Source organism: Lynx canadensis, chromosome A1 (genome assembly GCF_007474595.2).
Source record: "Lynx canadensis isolate LIC74 chromosome A1, mLynCan4.pri.v2, whole genome shotgun sequence".
Lineage (NCBI taxonomy): Eukaryota > Metazoa > Chordata > Mammalia > Carnivora > Felidae > Lynx > Lynx canadensis.
The window spans coordinates 199,729,062-199,753,487 of record NC_044303.2 but is presented as its reverse complement, the minus strand read 5'-3'; the positions used below and the strand labels follow the sequence as shown (position 1 = coordinate 199,753,487).

The window sequence follows — 24,426 nt, the reverse complement described above, 5'->3', positions numbered from 1 at the left end:
GCAATGGTTTGACAGAGCTCTTAAGACTTTTTTTTTTTTTTTAAAGTAGGCTCCATACCCATAGTGGGGCTTGAATTCACAACCCTGATATGAAGAGTCACCTGCTGTACCGACTGAACCAGGCAGATGCTCTGCAGGGCTCCTAAGAGGTTGTTAATCTATAGGCTTCCTTGTCCTATTTCTTCTTTCCTTCCTCCCATTTAAGAAACCAACTCATTTATCCAGTCAAGATTCCAATAATCTGGATTAATTTTTTTTTTTTTTTTACATTTTATATTTGAGAGTGAGTGAGCAAATAGGGGAGGGGCAGAGACAGAGACAGAATCCGAAGCAGGCTCCAAGCTCCGAGCTGTCAGCACAGAGCCCAGTGTGGGCCTGAACCCCACGAGCAGTGAGATCATGACCTGAGCTGAAGTCAGACACTTAAGCGACTGAGCCACCCAGGTGACCCACAACAATCTGGATTTTAATTACTGCAACTCTGCATGTTGTTTAACATACATCTCTGTTCCTGAGTTTTCTGCAAATTAGTACTTAGATCTAGAGGCTTGATCAGACTCAGGTTCAATTTTTTTTTTTTTTTTGGCAAGAGCACCTCGTAGGTGATTGTATACTTTAGTCAGGAAGCATATAACGCCTGGTTGTTTCCTTCTTTGGGATGTTAGTAGATGCTGATGATCATTGTCCAGATCCACGATTTCATTAGGGGAAGAACTGCAAAGTATAAATTAAACCACGCAGTTAATCTCTGGTATTATGTGACTTGATTGGATCCTGCTAGTTCACCTAAAAATTTGGGGTGATTTGAAATTAACAAACAGAATGGAAGGAATAGGGTTTGTTTCAGTTTATTTTGTGATCCTACCTGGAACCCAGGCCACTAAGCTGTAGGGGGATGTGTTGCAGTTCTCTGAAGGCAAATCTATGGTGGGGCTCAGGGCTGGTGAGGAGGGAACAGTAGAGGCTTTAAGTGTTCAGGAAATGAGAATGGTGTTGGTATGAATTTTGCAGGACTGTTCTAAAATCTAAAATGTATTAACTCTTGCTAAAAGATCTACTATGCCCAAGTCCTGTCCTGGAATAAATAACGGGTTTAAAGGGGTCTCTCCGGGTTCCCAGTCTTCAGTGAGGGGAAAATAAAGCAGCCTCCTGAAATCCAGTTGAAACTCACAGCTGACTAGTTAAAAAAGCCAGGGGGTTATATAGCTCACAGGTTACTGCCTCTGTCTGGGCATGTGAATTGTGGCATGCTTTTTTACGCAGCAGCTTTCACTATTTGGTGGGGGAAAAAAAACACAAGAGACTCCCACAGCATTAGAAGTTTGCCCTTAGAGATTTAAAATTCAACATTTCAAATACAGATCATTTGTCAGATCAACAGACAGAATGATGAGACCAGGCTATTTCCAGAGAAGAAGGAAAAGCCCTTTGGATGTAGAGGAGATGAAAAGAACAGTACGGTGACAGAGTCTGGTTTTGCACTTTGGAAGCACTTTTGTGTGCTAGACACATGCTTTGTTGTTGCCGCAGTAAAAGCGAAAAACAAACAAACAAACAAACAACCCACAACCCCCCCCACCCCGAATAAAAGGGGCTATTTCTACAGAATTCTACTGAGACAGATGCTAAAAAGAGGCAAAGACTTTTCTGTTGTGTTTTAGATTTCTAGTTTTATTAATGGTCTCAAAAGAGACTAAACACATTCAAAGACCCTTTTAAATTAGGAGGGCTGAAAACCAAGAATTAGGACCAAGAAAAGACATTTAAAAATCTAGAGATTCACATTGCAATGTTAACATTACCAAAGCCCCCCCAAATACAAAAATTCTCTAGGGTCATAGAAATAACCCAACTTAACCAATGTTCTAGGAATTAAAGCCCTACAAAGGCAGAGACCAAGTCTGTCCTGTTTACTGCTGTATCCCAAGAATCTAATATGATGCCTGGTACAGAGTAGGTGTTCAACGAAAACATACCAGGGGGTTTCATCGAACCCCTTAAATTTATTGAAACCAAAAGTTCCAACTGTGACATAAAACCTGTAAAAGGGACAGTGGTTGACTCTTGACAAGCTGTCGTCTGAAAGAATCCTGTTGAAGCTGCTTAATAAAAGCGTTGGGTTGATCCACCCCGTGTCTAGAAAGTTGTAAAACAAGTGGAGAAGGCCAGAGCCGAGACTGACTTGCTCCAGATTATAGAGAATGACAGCCAGACTCACTGTTTGCATTCCTGTCTCTGCCTTTCGCTGAGCAGTTTCCGTTCCAACCAAATGTTCTCATTTTTAATTTACTCTGATATTTATATGTCTAATGATTTAACATCGTATCATACCAGTCTGGCCTGCAGGGTGCCCTTGACATGCATTTTTCTAATTGACCTTTACATCTATTATGCACAAACCAGCCAGAAATCATTCTTGTCTACATGAGCCTCTTAGGTGAGACTCGTAGTAGTTTCACTTCTGTCTCCAGAAACAGCCTTCTTCACAGACTCCATTTACACACAGCTCCCCTGCCCCCTCCCCACCGCTGTGTCTTCTGCAAGCTTGTCCAGACATGGAGTGCATCATCAGGCCAGGCCTTCCAGCCATTCCATTGCCTGCAGAGCAATCATTTATAGGCATTTGGTGTTTTGTCTGACATCTGTTTGATGCTGGAGCTCCAGCCTTTGTCTCAATGAATCACTTGTCAGAGGAGGTTGTGGCATTTTAGGCCGAATTTCACACCTACAAGGAAGGGTTGCCTGGGATGTAAGGAATCTGAGGCTTGTTTGAAACGACCAACTTGCCCACCTCCCACGAGGAATAGCCCACGAGGAAATAGGGAAATAAGGGACACTGGGGACCGCGATGCTTATTAAAAGGCTTATTTTCACTGCCAGTGTGCGCGCTGTTCTCATGCACTCGAGCCAGGCTTTCCTCTCTGGGGACAACACTGCCAAAGGACCTCCATGGTTGGAGGGTTGCCCCTAGAACGAACTGGGCTGAAACATGTGTGTGGAATATTTTGAGGGCATCAGAATTAGAGGGAGAGATTGTCGAATAAGAAAAGGGGAAAAAAGAATGAATCATTCTTCGTAGTTTGCCGGAAGATCCTTTAAGTGCTATTTGATGGCCGTTCCCAGGTTGGTCCCTAGAAACGTCTGCTAGAGCAGTGAGGTGTCCGGAGTCGCAACGGGTCACAAGCCAGGCTGAACCTAGCAAGGCACAAAACTGAGGAGTCCCTTTCCTTATTCTCCGAACAGGGCACCAGTGACCTCACAACACTATTTATGGTAAGCGAGGCTGCTTTAAACCACAAAGGTTGAAGTATTTCCTTATAAAAAGTATTATTCATAGTGTCCCATGGCAACTCCCATCTGATCTGAGGACCTGAGGGGAACACGAAAGGGTGGGGGCAAGAAGCCCAAGAACAGCATAGGTGGCTTTTCCAAACCAGCATCTGGCGAGCAGAGCATGCCAAGAAAGCAGAGATGGAAGGCAACATGGGGATATACAGAAAATCGGAAAGAAAAATCACGGACTTTTTACTTCACCTTGTTGTAATTAAAGAAGGATGCTAGCCAAGGCATATGCCGGAGAGATTCTTCTTAGTGACTTTTAACTTCTTTGGTTTCACAGAAAGTCACTTTATGAAGAGTTTGTCACAAACAGATGACCCCCCAGGATGAGAAGTCAGAATTTCCAGCTTGGATGAAACCATAGGTTTCTCATTTAGGTTTTAATTTAAAGAGAATGGGAAAGGGGAGGAGAAACGGGTATCTCATCTGAGGCTTCTGGGAATTACACGGGCTCCTTTTCATGTTCCTAAATCAGAGCAAGGGGGTGGGGTGGCGTAGGGTGCCGGCTCATCAGTCACTCGGTGCATCTGAGTTGGAAAACATTTAGCCCCGAGATGCAAATCATTTAATCATGCTGACTCAGAGGGGGCCAAAAGTTGTGAACCCTTGGGAGCCAGAAATTCCCAACATGATGTGATAATGCATTTCACAGCACGGACTTCAGATCTCCAGAACCTAGGGTAGGGGAAAAGAGAGGCAGGGAATCTATATTCTCCTGAAGTTTCTGCATAACAAAGACAGATCCTCCCTCCCAAACTCAATGAAAATGAGGGCTCCCAAAGGGCAACTCCCACTTCCCCGTCCCCCTCCACATACTTTTTCCTTTCTGTTTGCACCAGTAGGTCAGAAGGTTAATGAAAATGCACTCTAAAATTATAAAGAGGATGAAGCCAGGCATGAATCTATGAGATTTCCACTCGAGTCTGAATATCCCATCTGGACATTAAGAAAACCCATTTGCTTCAAAATTTTACAGTTCTGTCCACATTTGCTTGGATAGGTCTGAGATGCTTCGGAACTTGATAACCACTAATCGCCTACCTTGCAAACGGAACTAGGAATGCCAGGTTGAATCCCAGCTGAGAAGTGAAGTGTTGTGGGTAGTCAAAGGATGTGTTGGGATAATGCACTGGGGACCAAACGAGAGCCGGGGTTTGAATTTTTCCTCTTCTATCATGTACTTTTTTTTTTCTTTTTCTTTCTCTCTCTTCTTCCATCCATCTTTTTTATTTTTCTTTCTCACTCTCTTTCTCTTTTACAGAGCACTGCCATTCTTAAGGATGGACCTGTAAATACACAGCATTTCCTCAAGTTGCTTAAAAATATTTATTTCCTCAGGGCAGCAATCACCACTGAAGGAAATAGTTCATCGTCCCAGTCCCTCTCAGAATGTTGCTTTTACAGCAAATATTATAAACTGATGCTTTGACTGAAAGATGACACTTTGCATTAACATCTCCACTCTGCTCACTCATTCTGAAGGAACAGCTCCCATGAAAGTAAATCGCTGAAGACAAACCAACTGGAAAAGACACTTGCTTTTTTTTTTTTCCGTCTTTTAAAGTTTTCACAATGGCTTCAAAGGAAATGTGAATTAATCATTTGTTTTGACCCAAGAGCAGCAGAACTTATTTTGAAGACTTAAACAGGCAACACAAATGTAAACAGAAATCTGCGACTCCCAAATGCTAAAAGCTTGAAAGGAGTCAGTCTGAAAACATCAATTCTACTCAGCGTTTATTTTCATTTGAAGAATAGTGGAAATCATATATAAATCACGGACAATACAAGGTCTTCTTGTCTGGCAATTGTCCACATGAATCTGTTAACCTCTAAGGATAGATACAGATCTTTTAAAATAGAAAGACAGGGCGATGTGGCAGTTAATTAGCAACCGAGACTATAAACTACAGTAGATACAAAGTTTTGTCGTATAAATTAATTGCCATTACAAAAAGGCAACTGCTTTAGCTAAGAAGGTACAAAAACGGGTGACTTCCATAAATATAACAAGAAGCTAAGTGAGGAAATACATAACAGACTGTTTTTCCTATATAATATTGGAATATGCAAACTAACACACCTGTGGCACTTTACAGGAAAGTAGGAATAGATGTACACGCACACCCGCCACCCGCCACCCACCCACACTCGCCCGTCCAAACCCCCTCCCCCCCCAAGTGGATTTCCAAAAACACGGCCAATTCTAGGGTTACAAGGACAGGATGCCGCACGGAAGCAGCAACACAGCGAGCGCCGAACTGCCAGACAAAGAAGGAGCCTTATTGACAGTTGTAAAGCATTAGGCGTCAGACAGAAACTTGTCAAAAACAGCTGTTGTTGGGTACTGATTGATAATGTTTTCATTCTGACGGCTGAGACACTGCAGACAGTCGTGGGTCTGAGAAGAAGCCCATCACTGGCGCACACATGAACACACACACACACAGACAACGGGAAGTCATTTAACAGATGGCTTAGGAGCACTCAGCCACAGTATCTTAAAAAGACAACATTCTACATTTAATGAACTTGCAGAGAAAGCAATGCCTAATCATCATTTATTTGTCACAGAACGTGAGCACGACAGAACAGAACGAACGCAGGAATTGTGTCACTGGTCATCGGAATAAAAGTTTTGTGCTGCTCACGCATTACACAGTGTAAAAATATTCAAGGATGCTGGAGACAAGACTGAATATGAATCTTTTTGGATCTGTTTCATGGGAAGAAAAAAAAAAAAGCTTAAAGAAGTGTTCGATGTTTCAAAGGGAATGATTTCATTAAAGTCCACCTACGAGATTAAACCACAAAAGCTATAGTTGAGCGATGTCTATCTTCTGGAGAATTACAAGGTATGACATCACCCTGTAATACAGTGTGGGTCTGTGGTATTTGAGAACCGGTCTATGCTACCTAAAAATTACAAACGTGTTTTTATTGCTCAGGTGAAAGGAGCACATTTGTATCATTTGGCCATTTTGCATTTTAAGTGGTCAAAAATCTACAAAATGTGCCAAAGAGTATTACATCCATAAACTTCAATGTCCATAGATTATTCTTGATTTAGAAAAGGTCAAAGGTGCAAACCTCAGTAAAACTGCACCTTTATCGCTACAATCTTATCATTTAAATTAAATGAAAAAAATAAAATGAGTTCCAAAGACTGAATCTAGGCCCTAAAATGATTTGCTGCAGCCCCAGCACATTTTTAAGGGCACACTGAAACCCCTGAAAATAGAGGTTTATAATAGGAATACTGATAGACCTTTCATTACTAGTTGGAGACAATAAGTGACTCCGTTAAACTCCATTAGCACTTAATGGATGAATCTAGGGATTCTGTCCCTGTTATCTTTGTCAAATCCGCGCCAGCTTAAACCCTAGCCACTGTATACTTCACTCGGCTGTTTTTAAAAATTGCATCTGTCATTTTAAAAATTATTTTCTTTCTTTCAATCAGACACTTAAGATTTTTAGAAAAAAGATACCTATATTATGTTGTAGCTTGACTTTACGCAGGGGAATCTTTCCATTAGAAAAATATTTGAGGACTTGATGAAAAAGTAATCAATGACACGTGTGTTGTGCCTAAATTCCCTCTCTTCTCAAAAACTAAAAGTCTTCCTCTTAAAAGCGGAGTGGGACTTCAGATGTAATCACGGAAATGATGCATCTTGTCTTTAAGTTCCTCCAAGTTAATTTTACCCTGGCAGGATATTCCTCTCTGATAAGGTGATGAATTGAAATTTTTGGTGCCCATTTTTCTCTCATAATCTATAAGGCCTGTATACAAAACACTAAAAAATAAAACATGGTAAGATAAAATAAAAACCCGAAACAACAGACATATTATGAGGAGCCCCAGTCACATAACACTCTACCCCCAAACCCAGGGAAAACGAGTCAAAGTTCGGAGTCTCCCTGAGTCCTTCATAAGGGATTTGATCTCTGTGAGCCACAAATTCCATCCATTTTAGCACAGAGTATAGAAGAACTGCTTAGAATAACAGAAGGAAGAGACATGCAGTGAAGATAATTAGTGGTAAACAGAGAATAAATTCTCTCTCAGTAGTGTGTACTTGACGTTAATGCCGATGATAATTCACCTGATTTATAGAATATTCACTTTAATAGAGAGATGGGAGTCTGAGATAACTAGAGGAAAATAGATACTGAAGCCATTAAAGTCTTGATACCAAAATAAAACTAAAATGAGAAACTAACACGATAGGTTCAAGGCCTTTGGGAACCTGTGTTCTTTGCCAGATTTCACATTCTTACAGCTTCATGGTCTTTTTCTTCTAACAAATTTATCAGCTGAGAGAAGCTGTCTTTCAGTGCATCCATGTCATCCAGAGAGCAGGGCTGCAGAATCCAGCGTTTTCCACGTGCAAGTGGTTCAAGTTCAAAATATTTTTTGACCTTAAGGGGGGAAAACATAAATATGTTATTAGTTATATCAGAACCTTTCTTATTCCAAAATTTTGATAGTGATGAATCATGGGAGGGATTTCAAGGAGAACTTATATGAACGGTGATGTTTAGGACTCTCTAGAACTCCGTCCGCAGCTGTTGTTATAATGTGGGTTATATGTTGTGACCCAGGACTGTTTTCTTTAGGGGTGACTGGCCTGCTTGCAAGCCACCGTCTCACCCACACATTTACCAGCATGGGAGGTCTGATGAATTACATGTACCATCGCACAGGGCAAAATACGCTGCACACACCAAAAGAATCAACTCAATCAAAATAAGTCAGGCAGAGCAACTTTCACTGCCATCCCCTTGCTAACTTACTAAAACTGGTGACAATTTAGTATATACCATATCGATTACTGAAGACTCAATTATTTTATCGAACACATACACAACAAAGTTATAATTTAAGTAATCTTTTCTCTCCCTCCCTTAAATTTCTAGTATCTATTTTTGAGACCTGGGAAAGCATTTTTTAGGCAAGAGGATAGAAAGAGAGAGAGAGCGCGCGCGCACAAACTTGTACACGTATACCTACATACATAAAGTCTCCCAGCTTTTTCTTCTCCTAGTCCTGAATTTTCAGGGAGGTAAAAATCAAGACCTTATAACTGGTATGTGGGCGGAGAATTGGCTATCTTAAAAACCTGTTTGATTAATATCCAGTCATAAGTCATTCTTAAAGTAGACTGGCTCGGATACTAATAGCATCCAGGACTACTAATTTCTGACTGTGAAGGAATATCAAATTGTTATGTCTTCCAGAAGAATTGATGATCTCTTAAAGGGTATGATAAAGTACAAAGTTCATAAGGCTCCCCTCCCCTCCCCACACTACATCACACAAGAACAGGACACCATATTTATAGCCCCAGTGATGTTTATATAACATAGAATACAGTGAGTGGCAACATCAGAACAACCAATGTCCAAAGACATTCTTGGTCAACAAATTTCATTAAATCCCACATGCAGCGGAAAATTCTAAGGTCTTACCGTAATCAATACTCGACCTAGAAAAAGAAAGTGCCTCAACCATATGCTATTCCCAAATGTGGTTTCATTTTGCCTTTGTCATTGTAAGTATCAGACTATAGCAGACGTACATCACCCAAAGTGGTATTAAAATATGTGTACATTTTTTTTTCACGTGAGCAGGAAGATACATGTAAGAAATACTACATTTTTATGCTAACTTAGGAACCACAATTGTGCTAACATTCTACAGTTCAAGTGTGTCCCCACAGTCCTTCTTTAAATAGTCTGCAAATTAATAATATTACTACTAAAAAAAAAAAAGCCTGTGACAATGGAAGGACTCTCATTAATTTTGATTCTGAAAAGTAATGAAAATCTCATCTCAGAGCAGAAAATGGGTGTATGACTTCAGAACAGCTTTTGCCCAAGGTATTTTACAAATCGTGTTAAGAGGGTTCTCCCTTACAGAAAATGTAAGGTCCATTCTTTCACTTTCTTTTCTTTACAGCACTGAAAACAACTTACTTCCAAGAGAATCTGAAATTGCTTGTGCAACAACCAGCACTAGACCAGCTCTACCCCCACCACGGGAGGCCATCCACCAGCAGGGGGAGAGAAGAGCTGGCAGGGGGGACAGGTGGGGAGCATGTTTACGTCTAAGGCTTGAAGGAGGAGCCGGCTGCTCTGAAGAGTTTACAATCAGAGATGTCAGTCTGCCTGCTTCTCCCACAAAGTGGGGCTTCAGATTGCACTACCGAACGCTTACAATGCAATTCAGTGTTTGATCAATAACGCCTCCCATCAAGAGGGGCAGACAACACGTAACATCCAAGATCTGGTACGTGAAGAAGTTTTCTGCTTGTCACATTTCATAACCTCAAATCTAAAGGGGCAGCACTTTAAGTATTGCTAATAATGGAGAAAGGGACTGGTGGCAGGAAACTCAACAATATTTAAATAAAGAAAAAGACTAACACAGTAAATATATGTTACAAAGAATACTTCCTTCAGATGGTTCATTTAAAAATTCACAGAACTGATCCTGGTGGCATAGTAACAGCTAATTTGAAAACAATGCTAGATTTAAGTAATCACCGAATACAAGTTGTGATATTTTGCAATATAGACCAGACAAAACAAAAACAAAAACAAAAACACCAATAAGGATTTAGGTAGACATTAGGTTGGTTTCCAGGCAACTGAGAATATAGACGATTGCGTAGGCACACTTGGAAGATAATAAAGATGTCTGAAGGTAGTTACGCTTCAGAAGTTGTTCCTGCTGAATATGAAACATGAGAAGGAAATGGAAGGTTCGATTACAGGGTGGTCACCAGATAAAGGAGCCTGATGGTGTTAAGCTGACAAATATGGCTGTGTAACCCGAGATTTTCAGATCTGTAACCTAAGTGGGTATCTGACCCTGCCATATTCCCCCGACTGGTATCCAAATGATTCCACACCACCCTACACTTATAATATCAATTTTAAAACAAGTCTGGCATTTCAGTGAGATTCAAGGACAGTGAGTGACTGTTTGCTGCCGGAACATAGCTTTTCATTACCCTGAGTTTCATGTTTCTAAAAACAAAGCAGATAATAGAAGGGAGGGGGAAGATGGAGACCTCAGGCTCTGACCCAAACTTTTCCCGTTAGGTTAACATTTTCACTTAGTTTCCTTAGATTAACCTGAACTTCAAATTTCACCTCCTCTGTATTATTAAGACACAAGTTACAGGCACATTTGACTTGTCCACCATGGCTTTTTTTGTCCTTCCCTACGCTGATGTTTAAAGAGAGGTGTTTAGGTTGGATCCACATAAATCCCGTATTTTGAATACTTAATCAGCTGCTTGGATATTATTGTTCACTGGAAATTGCAAGAAGAGGAGACTTTCACATTGGCTTCTAGCGATGGCACTTGGGGCAATGACATGGGAAACTGCTGCCTGGCAACCTGCAGTCAGTTGGCTATTTTCGGGTCAGCCACAGGGAGTGGGCATTTGTTAGTGGCCATGTGTCCACCCTAGAGATAGGAAAACAAAGCCACCATAAGTAGCCAACCTCTTTTAGCTATGTCATCCCAGCCCTTCTTCACTCATGCCACTGCGGGGTGATGTGTGTTACTGCATTCTGTGATTCACACACCGCATTTATTGTAAAGTCCTAATGTAAGAGACAACTCAGCACCATCACATGGCTGTTCACGTTTGCAGCAACTGTGAGACCTGAGACAATTACACAGTACAGGAGACTGCCTCATTGGGTAGGAGATGTCCTTTATGCTTCTTTGAGTAGAGAAATAATAATCCTTTCCTACTTGCAGGACCTCCAATGGGGTTCTCTGATGATACTCATTGATTTTCCTTTCTTGCCCTAATTTCACAAGCAACAATTTTAATTCTTGCAAACTTGTTGTGACTAAATTTCTAGACGTCATGTAAACAGTTTCTGAACTGCAATGATAGGTCTTTCCTTTGAAAAGTCTGCAAGACTCATTTTATTTATAATAATAAACTGCTTGTTTTTCCTATTTGTGTTGTTAAAGCATGTAAGTAGTGTGTGCCCAGAGTTGGCCTCATTTTCCTTTAAACTCTCTGGGGATCAGGGGAGAGAACAGTCCAAAAGGGATGACTTAGGGTTTTTATGTGACAGAGTTAAGTTCTAAGCTCAGATATTTATAAACAGTGCTTTGACCCACACGATTATGTTGTAAGACATTAAAAAAGGGGTTAGGGCATGTGACGATTCTTTACTGCGTGGGACTATGTTGTGCATCCTAGAAAACATCACCCCTAGTTCTAGTGACCTCAATGCCATTAGCACCAATCAGTCATCGCTATAACTAAACATGCCCCACTCCCTCCTATGTCCAGGACTCCCCCTGAGGTGGTCCTGTTCCTGTTAACGCAGGTGTCTCTTGCCCTGTCTGAGGCTAGAGGTAGAAGATATCTTCTATAGAAGCTGGACATCTGTTCTGCCTGCACTTCTCTAGATCCCCACCTACACACAACACATATATTCCTCCTGGGAAAAACTAGCAGATTATAACGGACCCCTTTTGACTTGAGGGTGGCTGTGGTGGGTTGCAGTAGGGGGATGATCAATGTAAGGAGCTTTGAAAATGTGCATCCCAAAGGTTGGCTTCCCACCTTTCCCATTGAACCACCACTTCTGAACGAGACTGGTGCGTGTGTGTAGGCAGCATGAGTGTGATTTCACGAGCCACCTGTGCCAGCATCCCACTGGCCAATGTGTGGGGTTCCACTGATTAGAGCAGAATACTGTCAAACCGAAAACAGAAATAGCAGCCTGAAGAGGGGGCTGTCCTCATCATTGGTATTAGTGAGATTACCAGCCCCTCTGCCCCTGGCTTTTCAGTGCCCACAAAAGACTGCTTAATACTGTACAGTTAACTAAATATGCTTTTTCACTCATTCATAGCATCCTGATTCTACCTCAGCTGGAAGAAAAGCAACTGATTCCCATAAAGAGAGACAGGAGCATTAGGATAAGTCTTAGGTCATGTAAGTCAATTTGGAAAAGAAGTATCTCAGTAGAAGAATGTTCAAACACACTTTAGAAATAAAGGCACATTCTTTCTTCACCTCTAGAAAAGGAATCAGTCTCATGAAGGAGTCCAGGCTGACATCTTCAGCTCCTTTTTTTTAATGTATGTTTATTTTTGAGAGAGAAAGAGAGAGACAGACAGAGACAGAGAGCGAGCGTGAGCAGGGGAAGGGCAGAGAGAGGGAGACACAGAATCCAAAGCAGGATCCAGGCTCTGAGCTATCTGCACAGAGCCTGATGCGGGGCTCGAACCCAAGATCGGTGAGATCGGGACCTGAGCCGAAGTTGGACACTTAACCAACTGAGCCACCTAGGCACCCCTTCAGCTCCTTTCAAACTGATCAGTCAGCAGGTAAGACAAGACAGTAGGGACACTGGGTGAGGATCACAAGCAAACTTCAGCGGGCCAGCAAGAAGAGCTGCAGTGTGGATCTGCTAGGCAGAGGGATCTGACAGGCAAGCATGGGCACAATGCAAGAGAATGCGACTCTGTAACTATCTTGACCCAGAAGAGCCATTATAGCTTTCTTGTCTTTGTAAGTACACAACATGTCCATCACATAGCTTGTATTTTTCAAATAACCATATGAATAATATGAATAATGTTTTTTGGGGACAGGTTCATTTGGTTTTTCACCTCTTTGATAAAAGTATGGTCTGGATGATAAATTTACTCCAGGGCTCCGATGAACAGGATGGTAAGAGAGCCTGAATGAACTGTGAAATTTGGTAGGAGACTGTCCATGATGGTCAAAAAGGGAGCAGAACTTGCATCGTCTTTACCCGAGTCCTCACTTTCATCACCAGAGCAGAAGCACCTACTGTAGTAACATGTCACACTGGTGGAAACATTTGTATTGAAATGCTGACCGTGCGCCTTCTCTTTCCACCTCGAGGTACGAGGATGTCAAATCATACGAGTCATGAAACTGGCCAGGGTTTGAACTATTTACACCACGGAAATCTGCAAGCGCCACAAACCAAGATGTTTTTCCTTCCAGGGAGTCAGTTGTCAAGCACTTACCAGCACACACAAGTATGTGCATCTCGTGTGTGAGTTTGCAAAGGGGTCTTCATTTTGCAGTCTTAATTGCAGAAGCTCACAGAGTAGGCTTAACTTGGTAACCTCCACCAAAGTCAGAGAGAACTTTGCCCACGCCATGGCTCCAGGATGGAGTCTGGAGATAAAGCGGCAGGGCATCATTAAGATTCTTCAGAGTGCATTCTTGGCAGCTTGTTCAAAGAAAGGTTAGTCTAGAGAGAGCAGTGCCAGCTGTTCCCCTTTTCATTGTACTACTTGCAGGATTTTGAAATCCTTAGAAAGGTATTAGATATGTCATTAAAGGCAGAAATAAATAATACAGGTAAAACCAATTTGCCATAGTCCCTAAGATATTACAACACAGAACAGATACTGTTTCCTTTTTACTGAGCACTAATAGGGGCCAGAAAACAGCACTCTGATCTTAACCAATACCACAGCATTACTTTGGAGGTGCAAATCTATCATGGATGATAGATTTCAAGAACACTAGGTGTAACATAAAGTGTAGTTCCAGGAAGATCGCTTCTTTTTTTTTTTTTTTTTAATTTTTTTTTAATGTTTATTTATTTTTGAGACAGAGAGAGACAGAGCATGAATGGGGGAGGGGCAGAGAGAGAGGGAGACACAGATCGGAAGCAGGCTCCAGGCTCTGAGCCATCAGCCCAGAGCCCGACGCGGGGCTCGAACTCACAAACCGTGAGATCGTGACCTGAGCTAAAGTCGGATGCTCAACCGACTGAGCCACCCAGGCGCCCCAAGATCGCTTCTTTCTTAATCAAAGTGCAGCCTGCTTGACCTTGGAATAATTAAAAACCAGACAAATGCCTGCAGGTCATGACCTGTGACTGAGCCCTGCCCTTACGAGAAGTCTTCTTGCCCAATCAGTAATCTCTGATGTGTAGAACATGTTATATGTTGTGACAATAATTATATAGAAACCCAGCCTTCCATTGCACGGGACAAGTTAGCATGTCCCAGGAGAGTTGAATAAAATGATCCCATTGCTTTGGTGGTAGGAGTTAAAATCTGAAAAGCGTTCCTATTTTTTGTTAATCTGCTAACCTACAATTATGGAACAAGTTATATCTATTTTCTCTTTTTGATATGCCTAGAAGGTTTGTTTTATTGTCCTATCCAAAAAGCTTATCAGACAACCACTGTTGAGAGGCAGAAATGAGGTATGGATTATGGATGCTTCCTGTCTTGGGGGGCCAATGAAAGACAGCCAGTATCCCTGTAGAGTATTTCCTCTATTCCAGTGATTCTACTTGGCCCTCCCGAGCCTCCTGAGTGATTCCTGTATGCAGGCCTTTGCTCCAACTTCTGCTTCCAACCCACAGTGCCTCCATCCACAAGAAGAAAGAATCAGCGTATAAACATTCATATTTTTAGACCCAGCTGATGTCTTCCTATCACCTCAAGGGGAAGCCTTAATGTCGAAGAAACTTTAAAAGTAGAAGGGACCTTAGTTACAGTAGCCACTGTTGGCTGTCCTCCCAGCACCCAGGCAAATAAAGTTTTATTGGAACTTGGCCATGCTTACTCACTTATCTATGGCTGCTTTCACGCCACAATGGCAAAGTTGAGTAACTGCTACAGAGATAGTATATTCCACAAAGTCTAGAATATTTACTAGTTGGCCCTTTAAAAAAAAAAAAAAAAAAAGACAATCCCTGGCGAAAGCAGCTTCCCACTTTGTCCAGCAGGGGCACAAGGAATGCCTGGGAGAGGCCTGCGTGGCTGGCTTTCCAGGCCTTGGGATGGCCACCTCTTCCCCATTTTGGCTCATACTTTAGGGGGCCAGATAAGTTGGCTTTCCCAACCTGGCCGGGCTCCACTTATAATTTCAGATGCTTTGGACTGTAGTCTAGCACAAGGGATTAGACTAGAGAAGGGTCATAAAGTCATATTTTTACCCCTCTGTGTTCAGCCTGGGTCTCTTTTGGGTGGAGACCTCCTAACAGCAGCAGAACTAGCCAGGGCACAGGGTCCACCTGTCAGTCGAAAGTTTTTGGTGTCCGTAAGGATGGCTCTTAGTGCAGAGCAATACTAGTATTGTTACCCTGCAGTTTTAAAAAGTTCATTTAAAAAGGAACTAGGGGCCAGAAAACAGCACTCTGATCTTAACCAACACCACAGTATTGGTTTTCCTGAAACCTATATTTTTCTGAAGCTAGTTTTTCCTGAAGCAATTATATTCAATTTAAAAATCTTACCATTCCATCTATATATCTGGTAAGTTTTAACAGTACACTCGGGAAGTTGAATACTGTTTAGGTCCTTTCAAAAACTTAGTTTAATTGACCACTCTTAAACATTTCAAAACTCCATTTATAAATTTAATATATTCAATTTCTTTTTCTAATAATCAAAACATCCTCATATACTTAAGAAGTCTTTCTTTTTTCCCCAGTAAGAATTTTTAAACATTTCTTCAATTAAATTTATAAATTCAGTGACTCTCAACCTCTGGTGCTTTCCAATACTATTTACAAGCTTAACTAAATTCTCATGCTTTTCTACATAGGAAGCCAATTCTGAAATAATTTATCCTCAATGTAATATATACTTAAAATGAAAGTATTAATATTGCAGATTTGGTTATTTCATCATATATATACACATACACATATATATATGTTTTTATAAATATATATAAATTTTTTTGTTGTTTTGTTTTTTAAGTAGGCTTCATGCCCAACACAGAGTCCAATGTAGGGCTTGAACTCATGATGCTGAGATCAAGACCTGAGCTGAGATCAAGAGTCAGATGCTTAACCAATAGACCCACCCAGGTGTCCCTATCGCTTATACTCTTAAGATTAAATTTTCCAGGGTTAAAAACACTTTCCCAATAAGGAAACAACTTTTTCCATCCCAAATGAAATGGGTTATCATTGTACCAAGGTTTTCATCTCATTGAACTTGAGTTGCTTTCCAAACAGAGTTTTTAGGCTGAAACGTGACTGGAGCTATAGGTATCCAGGGCAAAATTTTTGGAATCACTCATTGCCAACTTAGGCTCTTTGTGAAAATAGTTGCCACAACAAAAAGCATGTCCTGATCTTCAGAGGGGACTGTTTGCTCTTGGATGTAAGTTACCATTACCTACTTCATGGAGTCAACTCTTAGAAGCAGACACCCCTTCCTAAAAATTCTGAAGAATTTCCTTTACTACTTGCTTGGATTTCGTATTTCGTTAGCACACACTTTAACACCTTTTAATTTGGCTCTACAGACACTTAATCTTCATTTATTGAGATTCAATTTGTGGAGCGTAAAGCTCACCCTTTTAAAAGTGTACAAGTTAGTGATGTTAGTATATTCACAGATATCTGCAATCACCACTGTTCTCTAACCTCCAGACATTTTCACCGCTTGTAAAAGAAACTCTTTACCTGTTAGCAGTCACTCCCCTTTTGCCCTTTCCCCCAGCCCTTGGCAGTCATTAATTTACTTTCTGTCTCTATGGATTTGCCTATTCTGGACATTTCAAATAAATGGAATCATATAAAACATGGCCTTTAGTGTCTGGTTCCTCTCACTTAGCATAAAGTTTTCAAGGTTCATCCATGTTGTGGCATTGAGCATGAGTGTTTCTTTTTATGGCTGAACAATATTCCATGGCATGGACATACCACATTTTATTTATCCATGTTTATCAGCTGATGAACATTTGGGGTGTTTCTACTTTTTTGGCTATTTATGAATTCAGCTATATGGAGTCATTACTTTCTCCTTCAAACAGGCTTTATCAATGCTTATTGTATAAATTAATGAGTTAGGATATTAGGACTCAATGGGAATGAAGCATCTTCACAGGTCTGGGGTGAACTCTATTTTCACTCAGATTTATGAGGCTATCCTAGTTTCACTTGAGAAACATTCACCCACAGATTTGGGTAATGATTTTTAATTTTTTCATGTGTAAGAGACCTCAATTCCTTGAAGGCATAGACAATGAATGAAAAGAAATGATTTTGTATTCTCTGATGTACACAGTTACAATGCCAGACATAAAGAGGATACTCATTTATTTTTAAACAAATGTGAAGAGCTGAAACTATCACGCAAGGGCAAGATAGCAGGTACTGTATTTTATCTCAGATTAAAATGTGAGGAAAGGAAGGAAACTGAACGCTGGAGAGAAGTTGCCACCTCTTTCAATTAGTCAGGCTGAGGTTTCATGCAGGAGGTGGGATTCCATGAACGGTTTCAAAACTCTAGGTCTAATTGGTTTAAACTCTATTACACATATGCCTACAGGCAGCTGCAATGGATTGTTTTGCAAACAGAAAAGTAAGCAACCCCTCATGGAAAATAGACCCACTCCAGAAATCTCAAGACCCAAAGGACACATATGTTTTGAGCTATTCCTTTAATCTGTGTCCAAACAAAGCATCTAAGTCTTATCTCAGAGAATGGAAAGCACTGACATATGCAAAAAGAGAAGCATCAGTACACTTGTCTTTGCATGCAGGTGCAGGTATCTGACTTTTCAATAACATCTATAACATTGTCATTAATTATAGAGGCAGCCAGGTTTCAACAGCATATCATTTTCCTTTGCTCTCCTCTCTTTCCCTTCTGTAATCAATTCTATTCCACTCTTTCAAAAGAGCATTCATTTTCGGTACCAACACGTTTAGGGTGTTATACTTGATTCTGCACCTTCCGTGTCTGAGATAATACTTGCTTATGATTTACCTTTATTTAAAAAATCAAACATAATAAGTAGGAAGAAACGTGTCTATGAAAAACTTTTTTCCTGGCAATAGAATATGGCTGTTTAAACAGTTCTACCTATATACGTATGAGAGCTAGTCAAGTATGTACTAGACAGGAAGGAGAGTTAATGAGTGAAAGCCCCAAACACATCAGAGACAACCAATTAGCTTGTCTGAAACACAGGCTTGTAAAGCTATCAGTAACTTATAAAATGGTCTGCTACACACGAGTAAAATGTTGTTTAAATGGCTTGCTTAACTGGATGCATTCACCATGAAATTGATTCTTTTAAGGTTATTTTTTTAAACTTAATACTCATTAACTGTGCATATTGAAATGGCTGGCTGGGTGGGAGGGTGGATAGATATGTTGGTATTGTAAAGTGCAGGTTAAAGACATGAATTTCGTACTTTTTGAGGTTAGGAGGTATTGGGGAAAGAACTTCATCAATTACCAACAGTTGTGTCTGCGTCAGTAACTGAAAAGGATCAACACGATTAGATCATTCCTCCCCTGCCTTGCTCAGTGCTTAGGTAAGGACTGGTAGATGTGCTCTGAGGACCTTCCAATGCTGAGAACACATGCTTTTGTGTCACAGAACTGCACTGTTTTCCACCATAGCCTGTGATTCTGCAAAATGGAACGAGAGAAAGAAAACCCGGAGCCTGGTATTTTTCAAATCCCACACTTGCCTCCCAGGGTGCAACTTTCATCCCCCAGAGTTACTTTACTAAAACACCTGAGGTAACTTGATGTTAGCGGACACATGAACGACAATCACTATACTATTTAATATTTTGAGTTTTCTTAAAACAGTATTGTATATTTTGAGATTGTTTTTTGGCTGGGTCTCACATTTAGCCTTTTTTTTTTCTGTTATACAAAGCTCCATGCTGCAAATGCACTTTTCATTGATTGAGACCTGATCATACAAGCAGGAGAGCATGCTTTGACTCTGACAGGCCTAATTCTTCTTCCTGCTTAGTCCATACTGGTGCCCTTCATGCCGTTCACGAAACTACTATCAGTTGGTCCACTCAAGCAATTCTTTGACTTAACAAAATATTAGGAAAAAAATAAGCTTGAACAATGGCTATAGCTTGTTAAAAACCCAAATATCTTTTAAAAATAGTTTATATATTCTAGCTTATTTGGCTTCTGTAATGGACTATATATCCCCTATCTCAATCTTGCAGCTATGAGGTGTGGGAAAGCAACGTTAGGAGTAACAGTCCAAAATATTAATATATGGAACCCAAACAAACATGTTTAATACTAGCCTTGTGATACTATGGCAGCACTCTGTCCTAACAACGACAACATTTAGACGTTGGGGCAGATTCAAATTCTTGGGTCTTAAACAGGAGACAAATATGGCAAGCCACACATTGCTTAGCTGCCAATTGAGGGTGCCAACGGCCCTGTCCAGATGCAGAGATATTCAAGGGATGTTCCTGTCAGCAGTTTGTCCTCTGGCTCCAGCAAGGAGCCACCATGGAAACACTGGGAGGAAAAGGAAAAACAGGAAGGCGTGGAGAGATAGGGGGGAAAGGCAGAGAAACGGACAGCCACCTCAATAACACATCTGAGCAAGGGGAACAGGTAACAAACGGCCTTCGAACGAACTGCCATGTTGTTTAGTCACAGGGAGAGAATTTCTTTTCCTACTGTCAATACGGCCAGGAGCCTAATATCCTGGCAACTGAGAAATATGAGCTTGGAAAGAGGCTTGCAGGCAGTCTGAGGAAAGAAAAGCTGAGTGGTAATCCGTCCTGAGGAATTTTAGCCAAAAAAACCCACACAGGACTAGTTGAACTCAGAATAAAGCCCGTGAAAGACAAGTCTGGAGAACATTACAATCAGACATAAAGAGAACACCAGAAATGAAGGTTCCAAAAGCCACTGACTGGATTTAGCACAGCACTGTTAGCATGGCCTTGAGTCCTCGTTGTCAAACCAGTACTAGTCCAAGGTACTGGTTCTCAGTGGAGGCAAAAGGTGACCATACTCCCTTAGGGGACATTTGGCAATGTGTGCAGATATTTCTGGTTGTCACAATGGGGGGCGGGGAAGCGGGGTGGTTACTGCAGGCATCTTGTGGGTAATGGTCAGGGATGCCGCTAATCATCCTACAATACGCAGGACAGCTACCACCCCCCCCATCGCTGCCCCCTCCCCCCACTGCCCCCACAAACCACTGTCTAGCCCGAAATGTCAGTAATGCTGAGGTTGACAAACTCTGTTCTGAATTGATCTTTTAAGGCAAAATCAAAGAACAAAAGCCCTGTTAATGATTCAATCTGTGATTTATCAGCAAGAACTATCAGGCCTCCTCCCTGGAATTAGGAGGAGATTTAGGAATTGGAGGGTCAAAGGAGATCAGGAGCTACATTGGGGAGCACCTATAACTCTAAGTCTTTCTTTCTTGCTCAAAGTAGAAATCAATCAATCTCGGTGGGCAAAACTGAAAACATTTTATTGGGCTGAAACAAATGCACCAAAAAAAAAAAAAAAAGAAAGAAAAAAGAAAAAAAAAACCCAAAACCAAAAAACACGTCACCTTTCCGTCTTTCTACTGTTACTAGATTTCATTCATGGTTTCAGGCCCTCAGGATACAAAGGTGAACATGTCTCAGGGCCTCATGGCGCTTACTTGGAGGAGACCGACAGATATCAAATAGGTATGTCAGTGACTAAGGCAAGTCAGGTGGAACAAGTGCCATGAAAAAGTGGAAGGCACCATGGCAATAATAATGTTTGCCACACAGCCGATTCAAAAAATGCACTGAGGGCATGATATAAGTTAAGTATCAAGTAGTTGCAGGTAAGGACAAATCTTTAGCTGTGTCAAAACAAAATCTCATACAGTTACAATAAAAGCTCTTTCAATTAACCTCCACTTAATCACCTAGGATTAACTGACTCTTCATTGCCTGGGTTCCAGATAATGACGGACGTTGGTTGCCTGCGCAGTGAGTGCCCACACCCTGTGGGTGCAAGCTGAGGATTGAGCTGGCCGCGCTCACCTGACGTTCATAACTGGGGCACCGCTTCTGTGGCACATCCGCTCACTTCTGCTCCCAGGTTGTTTCACGCTTCCCACTGAGGCAATCATACTTGTCATTATTACCAATGATTGTCATTTCATTAAATATGGCATCAATGAGTAAAATAGGAAATTGAAAAGACGGTTTCTTTTTCTATGAGAAACTCAACGGAATGTGTTCAAAGAACTCAATAAAGGGAAGTCACTAAAAACAAAGTGCTGTCGAATTAGATTTAGAGAACTATAAAGGCAGGTGAAGGTGCACATTACCTCCCTCGTGTCTTGGAACTTCTGGTTTTATCTTATGGTTCTATTTTAAAGAAATAGGAATTGCAAATCATAGGTAATGGCTATATTCTGTGCAATAAATATGATACAGAACCCTGGTTAGTGGCCACATGCTCAGAGAAAAGGCCTTGGCCCAAAAGCAAAAGATTAGTACGATTTGTATGTTTTAAGTTAAATTATTTAGGATATACGTTTATTTTATTTTTTAGTGACAAGACACTAACCAACTTTTTCTTCATTAACTGTTCAACTACCAGTTCAGATCAGGTCAGATAAGGGGGCTTTTAACAGTTTCACATCACACTTTTTATTCTGTCTGAATCAAAAGCCTTTTCAGGAGGAAGTCATTAACACCCACTTTGGTTGGAAGTTTAGAGTGTTACATAAAATCATGTCCACTGTCAGAATCAATACCAGTGTCTATCACCTCAAATCCTTTCATGAAGGAAAGTAGCATATAAATAAATAAAACACTCAAACCCATATTGATAGCCACACCCCTGCAGTCTCACATCCAGATAGATACTATTCACATCTATGAACATAACAGTAGGGTTAAAACTGGATAGATATTGTGTCATTAAAACCAGATCCTTTAACAAAATAAACATTAGTTTGAATGTATTTGCAAAATATTTTCTAAATAGAACTTATTCCCATTTTCTAGAGTCAATTATAAAGTACTTCTTAGCCACTGCCCTGGATTCCTATTTCCTGCCTTTCCATCACTCTAGGGAAATGTAATTGCTCAGCAGAACCGTCCTATTTTACCCTGAAGTTATTCTCTGTTTCCTTACACCTTTGCCACATATGCATGAGTAAGATGCTGATTCTATCATACTATTTAAAAATAAAAATCATATAATTCCCAAGATCTGACAAATGACTGTTGGGCTATTTTTAACTATAAGTTAGATGTCAATAATAAAATAAAATGATGGGTGTAAACGGCATTTACCTCTGTGTATCGCAACTTTGTTTTTAGTAAATGAAGTACCTGATACCTTATCTTCATCACGTTTAACCACCTAACAGGATCTAGACTTCAAAGCCCTTGAACAGGGTTTGTAAATTTTAGGTGCATGTTCATGACATCTAATCTTTCACACAGAAAGAAGATGCGGCTCTAGAGAAATATGGACAAAAGAAAGAAATTCTTGTCTATTTGAATCCAGCTTTGCATCCAGACATACAACACACATAACCTGCACATTTCTTAGCAAGTTAAATGCAGCACACGGTTTTCGTAAAAACGTTCGGGCAAGTTAAAATCTCTTACAGCTGCTGAAATATTTGAATCCTGACTTCTTACATGAAGTCACAGACACCAAGTATGTAATAACCTGGTCACAGGTTGAACTGCTCTTTAGTGCCGTCAGAAGGGGCAAGCTGATGTGATAAACTGTGGAGATGTCTGGAATGACTTAAGGGTTTTGGGGCTTGGATCAGTAACCAAAAGCATTGTGTTCTGGAGTGGAGTTTGTCTGGTTCTGTAAGTCACAAAGACATAGGCTACTTCCCATACAACCTGAGGAAAGAGAAGGACAAGGAACAAACATGAACAACACAATGGGCAGAAGTTCTGAACAAGAGACGGAAAGTGAGCTGAACTAGCTGTCTCTCTCTCTCTCTCTCTCTCTCTCTCTCTCTCTCTCTTAAATTAGGTTATTAAGCCAAGGACTTATTTAAAGCACTGGAAGATGTAATGTATTAACTAGCACTCATGGGAGAACTGGAGAGAGTTCCCTAAATGAGCAAATCATTCTACACTTAGGGGCAAGAATTTGAAAGGGCTCGCGTAACTATCTTAATGGTTTTTAGATTCTTATGAAATACTATAAATTCGATTCTTACAGTTCAGGTCTAAGAAATTCATTCGTGCTGTATCATACATGTCTAAAAATACTCCTGTATCTGCACAAAGCATAAAAAAAGCTCGCTGGAAAATCATGCACCCCTTGCACACCCAATATTCCCCTCCCCATTCCCCCCATCCCCCAGAATCCTTCCCATCTGCCAGCTGGGTTTCATTTTAAGAATTTCACACTGAATATAAAGTGCTATTTTGACCATGTGGCTCCAGAAACGTGAATTTATAGTCTATTCAGATCGTATGCCAATGATTGACAGAGAGGGGATTAACGAACTGGATGTGATGAAGCTGCCACTGCTTCTTTCGGGTTGCTCGAAGTTTCCAGGGAAGGATGGCCACCCTTACGCTGCTTCATGAGGCTGGAAGGAAGCAGTCTCCTAGCCGGGCAGTTGCTTGTCACTCTTCTACTAGATGGCCACTCTGCCTTGGAACTTCCCCCAGCCATGTTCCCATACCTCCCACCTTCTCTCCACTTCCCCACGTGTGAAATGAGAACACCAAAGCTTGCTTTCTTAAACACTCCTTGCAACAATGTTCATTTACTGACACATAACACACACCTTTACAATTCCTGGTCTTCGGGTGTAAGAGTCATATTCTGGGAAAGCGTGTGTGTGTATCTGGTTTTCTTGGGTTAGGGCTGGCAAAGCCCAACAACTCAAGCATGGTGAAGGCTCTTTGCATGTAGTATTTCATAGATCGTTTGCAAGTCTTGGCCATCTAGAAATGTTTCAACTACCACTGCTATTTAAGCTTTTCCAAAAGTAGTTCTGTTTTTTTCAACAGTCTTCCGTCTTCACACTTACCATCCTCAAGTATTGTCTGAGGCATGACAGTGATAACTATATATTCAGATTTTCTAAATCTTTTGCAACTTTAGGATGGTGCTGTTCCTAGGACTCTGTATGCTCTTTAAATGCACAACAAGTAACATTATAAAACAGATTACTTCTCTGTTTAACAGAAGCTCGAGGAAAGGGCAAGCATTAAATTTTGAGAAGGGTGTACAGAATGTATTTGGATCTGATACTGTGATACGGAAGCCAGTCTCAAAATTGATGAACATATCTATACTTGTAT

At 40.9% G+C, this 24,426-nt stretch overlaps 1 protein-coding gene across 2 annotated transcripts in view; it reads right to left on the bottom strand.

Moving 5' to 3' along the window:
- Positions 1-433: 433 nt before the first annotated feature.
- Positions 434-24,426, bottom strand: part of ARL15 (ADP ribosylation factor like GTPase 15) — a 407,980-nt gene continuing 383,987 nt past the window's right edge. Inside the window, exons 5-6 of one of the 2 annotated variants that reach the window (XM_030329988.2) lie at positions 7,567-7,764; positions 434-4,625 (exon numbers count right to left, since the gene is read on the bottom strand). In XM_030329988.2, coding sequence (XP_030185848.1) covers positions 7,612-7,764 — 153 coding nt within the window. In that variant the 3' untranslated portion in view covers positions 434-4,625; positions 7,567-7,611. Of the gene's footprint in view, positions 4,626-5,059; positions 7,765-24,426 lie in introns of those variants that run through there. The other variant, XM_030329979.2, reaches the window with a different exon arrangement.